General features: G+C 42.8%; 1 protein-coding gene across 1 annotated transcript; it reads right to left on the reverse strand.

Moving 5' to 3' along the window:
* Positions 1–2,647: 2,647 nt before the first annotated feature.
* LOC108481581 (tropomyosin-1-like) lies at positions 2,648–3,214 on the reverse strand. Its single transcript, XM_017784693.1, has one exon. The coding sequence runs from the start codon at positions 3,212–3,214 to the stop codon at positions 2,648–2,650; it is 567 nt and encodes a 188-aa protein (XP_017640182.1).
* Between the last annotated feature and the right edge of the window lie 4,917 nt (positions 3,215–8,131).

Raw genomic sequence — 8,131 nt, forward strand, 5'->3', positions numbered from 1 at the left:
TCAATGCGGACCCATTATCAACTAGTACTCCGGGTAGCATATACCCCTTACAACGTGTAGTGATATGCAGAGCCTTAGTAGACCCCCTACCCCCTGATGGTATCTCATCATCGCTGAAGGAGATGAAATTGTCAACACATATGTTGTCGAAAAGACGATCCAGTTTGTTAACTGAAATGTCATCCGCAACATAGGTTTTGTTCAACACTTTCATCAATGCGTTGCGGTGGACCTCCGAATTTAACAGCAGAGTCAATATCGATATACGATCTGGTTGTTGGTGTAGTTGTTCCACAACACTATACTCGCTGTGTCTTAGGAACTTCAAGAACTCTTTGGCTTAATTTTCCATTATTAGCTCATTAACCAGTGGTTCTGATCTCTCTACTTCTTGCTTGAGCATGACGGGTTTCCTTTTTGCTGGTTCGGCTTCTGTGTTTGGCGTCTTAATCGAACCCTCATTCTCTGCAACTGCTATACTACAATTATAATTCCAAGGCACTCTATGACTATCTTTATAAAGGGAAACTGTTGGCTTCTGGATTATAACTCTTGGTGTAACTCTTGCTTCTACTTCACTAACTTCGAAATAAGTATCATTGGACAGCTGGCTCTGCAGCCTTCTTCACTTGACTCTCCTCCTAGATAGCATACATACTCCTCTTCGATAGACTCGAGAAACTCCAATTCCTTATTATCCATTAGACCCTGTACTAGGGCCCTGAACTTAATACAATTCTAGATCTCGTGATCTTTCTCATGATGGAACTCACAGTAGTTCCGTGTATCTTGGATTTTATCCCTCAACCCCTACGGGACTAAACCTCTCTTCTGCATTTCCTTCCAAACTAGCTTCAATGGGGTTCTCACCTCTGCAATATTCAGCTTGACTTTCCTCCCCAGATTCTCGATTATCGCGTTTACCCCTTTATCAGTATGACTGGGCAACAGATTTCCCGTACCAGGTGTATGATTGAATTTTACAACACCTGCTTTGATAAGCCTTTTTACACACCTTTTGAACGAGGTACATTTTTCTATCGAGTGCCCCGTAATCCCCGCGTGGTATTCGCACTGAGCATTTGCATCATACCATTTAGGGTATGGGGGCTGTAACGGTTCTAAGTGGAAAGGGGCCACTACGTGTGCATCAAATAACTTTTTGTAGAGCTCCCTATACGTCACTAGTATGGGAGTGAACTGGAATCTTTCTGTATTCTGCCTTGTATTAGGCTCTCGCCTTGGTGTGGCCTATTGGCCTGTGACTATCGTTCTCGATTGGTTAACCGTGACAGGTTTTGAATACCTTGAGCTCACATTACCCACCTCATTTTCTCTTTTCTTTAGGGCTAACCTTCTTGTGCTTTCCCCCATTTCTATCTTCCCACATCTTATCGCATTTTCTATCATTTCGTCTGACATCACTATGTCTGCGAAACTCTTAGTTGCACTTCCCAGCATATGATTGATGAAAGGTGCCTTCAATGTATTGACAAACAGCATGGTCGTTTTTTTTTCCAACAGTGGTGGTTGAACTTGTGTGGCAACTTCCCTCCACCTCTGGGCGTACTTCCTAAAACTTTCACCCGGTTTCTTCTCCATGTTTTGTAACGTGATCCTATCAGGTGCGATACCCGTTACATGGCCATATTGCTTCATGAAGGCTTGAGCTAAGTCTTTCCACGATTTGATTTAGGTACAACTTAACTAATTATACCATTTCGCTGCAGTCCCAATCAAACTATCCTGAAAACAGTGAACCAACAGCTGATCATTGTTGACATACCCCGTCATTTTCCGGCAGAATATTGTAATGTGAGCCTCCGAGCAGCTGGTTCTGTTATGCCTTTCAAATTTTAGCATCTTGAATTTCGAAGGGAGTACTAAGTCCGGTACCAAACTCAATTCTTTAGCATCAACCCCGCAATAATAATTTGTACCTTCTAATGCCTTGAACCTCTCCTCTAACCACTTGCAACGGTCTTCAAACTGTTTTGGGAGCTCAACCCTTGCTTTTTCCTTTTCTTCAATATCGTCGAGGTCGTGGACAGTTGGTTTTGCCAAATTATCGCCCGGATTAGAACTTGAGCCTGTTGGGAGATTCCCTAGCGCTGAAGTACCAGATTGATACTGAGGTCTAATATTAACAGACACCTTGGGTGGTTGGGCACTTGCTGGGGCAAATCCAGGAGGATATGTGGAGTCTTCATTGTCGTCCCCACTATCACCCATAGGGTCTTTTCCTTTGTCCGACCCCCCCTTCAACAGTTGTATTAGCTGGCTCATCATGTTGTCTGTGACTCCAGCATGTTTTTCTGGGACTCTAGCATTTGATCCTTCATCTCCTGCTGGATGCTAGCCAGCTGTTCTTGCATCTGAGCTTGCGGTTGCTCCTGCATTTATTCTAATTTCTCTAACCTCTGATCCATATCCTTTGTTTTCCTCCGTGTATAATAGCGATGTTCTAAGGTAACTAGATAAATTATCACTAATTAATAGGGTTCTTTTGTGTAACTTAATGTATATACTGCGATGTGATGTAAATGTATGAAATAAATACAAAACTAAGAAGGCGTCAATTCTGATTCAATTTCTTTTAAAAGAACTTTATTGGAAAACAGAAAACTTTACATAAAACGGGTTATATTTACGGCCTAGCCCTTATGCCCAAAGTTTTAACTCTCTTGAGAAGCCTAGCTAGCTCTCGACCTCGATCCGACTCTAATTCATACTTTACACTTAACACGTCAGCTTGAACTGCTAGAGTTTGCAAATGCTCCGCTACCTCTCGAATCTGAGCCACGGCCTCACCCATGATGCGATCTCTGTTCCTGACCTGATTCTGAGATCTATGTAGCAGCTCTTTCCAATGCTCATTATCTGACTTAATAAGTTGAATTTGAAGTTCACGGTTCTGAAGTTCTATCTCAAGTTCTTCTATCTTCCCTCTCAAATCCTCTATCCTGTTTAAGCTTGCCTTCAGCTCTACTGCAGAGTTGCGACTATGAGATTGATGAAGCGTCATCTCTAACTCCTCTACTCGAGCTCTTAACATTTCTTTTTCATTCTGGCTTTCAACCAAACTCTTTTTTAAAATGCTCTCTCGTACACAAGTATCATGAAATCTTTTTTCCCATTGTTCGGCTTTAGACCTTTCCTCTTGGACCTCTTGTCGCCATTGCTCTGACGTTTTTCCTAGTCCAGCATTTCTCATTGACTTATGTAGCTGCCGGTAATTGGTCTTCAAAGCGTCCAAGTCCTCCTCAGCTTTTCTTTTCCCCTTTCGCAGTTTCTAAGCCTCGAGTTTCTGAACGTCGATATCTAACCTTAGATGCATCTTCTCTTCCTCCAACTGTTCTATATTCTTTCCTAACTCTGAATTTCTCCTTTTGAAGTCTTGTTTTATAATTTACAGCTCGGAAGGAATTATTCGTAAGTGTTCTTCCATCGATTGGACGCCTTCTAGACTTGGCCGTGGAATATTATCATCGATCCTCTTACTCAACCACCTACTGTACTCAAGAGTCGTCATTGGGCATCTACTCAACTTCTTCATTCGGTGTGTCTGTTTCCAAGCATCGGCGATTTCTCAAACTCTCTTCTTATAATTATCGCCTTTATACAAAAATTCACTATGAGCTAACCCATGTGTCGCAGATACAAACTGCTCTAACTCATACTGCCTTAACACCAGCAAAGGGGCATACCCAACAGCTCCCCAAACTCCAAGCAGAGGTACCCAGTCAAAATTTTCGCACCGGTAGAGGACTTCATCGGGAATCATTCAAGGGGCCTTCCATTCCACATCTTTTTATTGGAGATTTTCGAGAATTGTCATCCACCTTTGTTCTGATATGCCGTCCCTTATGGGCGTAGCTGCTATATCCTTCAAAGGGGAATAATTTTCAAAAAATATTCGATTTGGCCTTCTGTGAACTTTCTAGAAGTGGCCATGGAACCAAACCAATAATAATTGCGCGCATCCCACGAATCTTCCCTCACCTGCCCTTCGACACGCATTTAAAGATCTGAATGTCTCTGCTAGAATTGCTGGTACCGGTGTAGCCCGTTTGGCAAGCCGATCAAATAAATCAGTGACTGCTTTGTCGATATGTCGTAGCGCTTTGGGAAAGATCACTAACCCATAAATACTCAAGGCGAAAACGTCAACCTTCTTCTTTGTATCTGGATGTGCCAAGATCAAGTCTCTCAAGTTCACCCAAGGAATGCATTTCCCCTCACCTTTTTGTTGAATCCGGGCTGTAACCCACTGCTCACTTATCCCAGTGACGTTCATTAGCTTCTTTACAAAACTTGGTACATTGGAGACCTTAACATACACTCTGTCCGTTTGAAACCTTGGACAACGTAACAGGGCTGAATACTCCTCCACGGTTGGCACCAAGTCTACTTTTTCGAAGGTGAAACAACTATATGCGGGGTTCTAGAACTGAGTCATAGCTCGAAATAAGTACTTGTCTACCTTAATGTCGAGCAGGTAAGGCAGATCACCGTAGTTGTAGTAGAACAATTTCTTGGTCTCATTATTCCAGCGGACCCATATATCCCTCAATTCTTAGAGCTGATTCTGTGTCACACTAATACGGGTGAAGTCCCACAATTTTGACGCGTACCCCTCGGCCAGCCTATCCCCTTTCTCGAGCTGAGCATTCTCTGACCATGCACAGACAACCGCGTTATCCCCCACTTTATCAAGAAGTCCGCTCTCCATAACAAGCTCTCTAACTTAGTAATCGAACAGGTATTGACACCTTCCTAGATATAAAATGACATGCAATCATGGCAAAAATAAAACACAATAAATTAGTATCAAATAATAAAAATCAAAGCAAGCAAGAAATAATCAAAAACCTATTTGGGTAATCACTAGAATTTGGCATGGTTCTACTTAGGGTAGGTCCCTAAGGGTTACTATATGCGGTTCAGTTCTAAGGAAAGGGTACCTGAACTAGCAGATTCCTTGATCCTCACCCATTATAGGCTCATATGGATTGAGTTCAGTTCAGGTGGATACATTTCCCTATGGCTATGCGGAGTTGAAAACCTCACGAAACCATAAGTACGGATGTATCCCGGAAGCGATCCACTAGCCCATGCGGAGGTGAAAACCTCACGAAGGTATAGCTTCTCACTCCTACTTAAGGGTGCGACCACAACGAACATGCAGTATGATGCAGGAATAACATAAGAGAAAATAAAAATGATACTAACAAATGTGATGGAAGAAAACATAATTTCAAAACACAATTTTCATTTTCGACAAAAGGACAGAAATTAATCAATTTTACGGCTTGACTCTCTTTAAGTCCCCAGTGGAGTTGCAAAGCTGTCGAAACCATTTTTAATTTTAAAACGTGGATCGACTTTAAAAATATGGATGGAGTCGCCACCAATTTTTTTTGAGGTGTAATTGGTTAAGAAAATAGGGTCGGGAATCAATTACGTACGAGGAAGGATTAGCACCCTCGTAACGCCCAAAATCGATACCAAATTGATTAATAATGTTCTTATTGTTGAAAATTTTAAGAGATCTTTAGGGGCGTGTTTGGTATAGCCCCGAATGTGGCGAAATATTGGTTGGAGGCCACAGAACGGATTATGGACAACTTGGACTGCTCTGAGGAGATTGTGAGTGGGGTATCTGTACTAAGTCCTTTGGGTCACTCGGTTAGGGTAGACAAACTGTATAGGGATGTACCCTTAGAAACTCAAGGTAGGATTTTCCCTGGAGATCTAATTGGAGTTACCGTTCGGAGAGTTTGATCTCATTTTGAGAATGGACTGGCTTGTTAAGCATAAGACGACCCTGGATTGTGCTGCTAAACGAATGGTGTTAAGGACCACAAAGGATGAGGAGGTTATAGTGATAGGTGAGCGAAGGGATTATTCGTCCAATGTGGTGTCGGCTTTAAGAGCCAAAAAGTGGATTCGGAAAGGTTGTGAGGCCTATTTAGCATTTGTAAGTCAGTCAGAAGAGGAGGGACTGACAGTGGATAAGGTTAGGTATAGATTTGTTGCCTGGAACGGCGCCCGTGTCCATTGCACCGTATAGGATGGCACCGAAGGAGTTAGTGGAGTTAAAGGCTCAAATTCAAGAGTTGTTGGATAGGGGCTTCATTAGGCCAAGAGTGTCTCAATGGGGAGCACCGGTGCTATTCGTGAAAAAAAGGATGGTACGATGCAGATGTGCATTGATTATCGCCAGTTGAACAAACTGACGATTAAGAATAAGTATCCACTGCCAAGGATTGATGATCTGTTCAACCAGCTTAGAGGAGCTTCTGTATTTTCTAAGATTGACCTTCGATCTGGATATCATCAATTAAGGGTCAAGGAGGTAGATATCTATAAGACAACATTCAGGACTCGGTATGGTCATTACGAGTTTCTGGTTATGCCATTTGGACTGACGAACACTCCTGCAGTGTTTATGGATCTGATGAATCGTGTGTTCCAACCATTTTTAGATCAGTTCGTAGTCATCTTTATTGACGATATCCTGGTATATTCTGAAACTGAAGCGAAACATGATGAGCATCTCCGTATAGTGCTGCAAGTGTTAGGGGAGAAGGAACTCTTTGCGAAGTTCAACAAGTGTGAATTTTGGTTGAGGGAGGTAACCTTCTTAGGGCATGTGGTCTCTGCTGAAGGGATTAAGGTAAACCCTCGGAAAATTGAAGCGATTTTAGAGTGGAAGCCGCCTAGGTCAGTGTCAGAAATATGGAGTTTCCTAGGACTGGCAGGATACTACAGAAGGTTTGTGGAAGGTTTTTCTGTGATGGCAGCACCTCTGACAAAACTCATAAGGAAAGGAGTACCGTTTGTATGGACTGAGAAGCAGCAGGAAGCTTTTGAGAAGTTGAAGAAAATTCTGACTGAAGCACTTGTGTTGATTCAGCCGGAGTCTGGGAAGGATTTTACTGTGTACAGTGACGCATCACACGTGGGTTTGGGCTACGTGTTAATGCAGGAGGGTAAGATGGTTGCATATGCATCACGACAGCTTAAACCTCACGAAGGGAACTATCCTACTCATGATTTAGAGTTGGCGGCAGTGATATTTGCACTTAAGATTTGGAGACATTACTTGTACGGGGAGAGGTGTATTATATACACAGACCACAAGAGTCTTAAGTATTTGTTGACTCAGAAGGAGCTGAACCTTAGGCAAAGGAGATGGATTGAGTTACTTAAGGATTATAACTGTTCGATCGAGTATCACCTGTGCAAGGCTAATGTGGTAGTCGATGCTCTAAGTCGTAGAGTCAGATTCGATCCGAGAGCAATGTTTGCTCGTTTGAGTCTGTATGATGATGGAAGTCTGTTGGCTGAGTTGCAAGTGAGGACAACCTGGGTGGATCAGATTAAGGAAAAGCAGTTGAACGATAAGTCTTTAGTCGCTCGTTTCGTACAAGTTAAGGAAGGGGAAACTTCTGAGTTTGGGTTAAATGGCGAAGGAGTTCTGTATTTTCGAGGTAGAATTTGTGTTCCGAATGACTCTGATTTGAGGCAAACAATATTGAAGGAAGCTCATGGAGGACTTTGTGCCATGCATTCTGGAGGGAACAAGTTGTATCACGACTTGCGAGAATTGTACTGGTGGCCTGGACTTAAATGAGAAGTAACGGAGTTTGTAGGGAAATGTCTGACATGCCAGCAAGTGAAAGCTGAGCATCAATTACCTTCTGGACTGTTGCAGCCAGTGAAGATACCACTTTGGAAGTGGGAGAGGGTAACCATTGACTTTGTGAGTGGGCTACCCTTGACACCATCGAAGAAAGACTCAGTGTGGGTAATTGTGGATAGGTTGACCAAATCAGCCCATTTCATACCTGTACGTACTGACTTTTCGCTTCAAAAGTTAGCCAAGCTGTATGTGGCGGAGATTGTACGACTTCATGGAGTCCCAATTTCGATTGTCTCTGACCGGGATCCCAAATTCACATCTCAGTTTTGGCAAAAGTTGCATAAGGCGTTGGGGACGCGATTGAACTTTAGTACGGCTTTCCATCCCCAAATTGATGATCAGTCAGAGAAGGTTATTCAGATTCTGGAGGACATGCTAAGGGGATGCGTGATTGACTTTCGAGGTAGTTGGGAGGATTACTTG

The sequence above is a fragment of the Gossypium arboreum genome, chromosome 1 (assembly GCF_025698485.1).
Source record: "Gossypium arboreum isolate Shixiya-1 chromosome 1, ASM2569848v2, whole genome shotgun sequence".
Lineage (NCBI taxonomy): Eukaryota > Viridiplantae > Streptophyta > Magnoliopsida > Malvales > Malvaceae > Gossypium > Gossypium arboreum.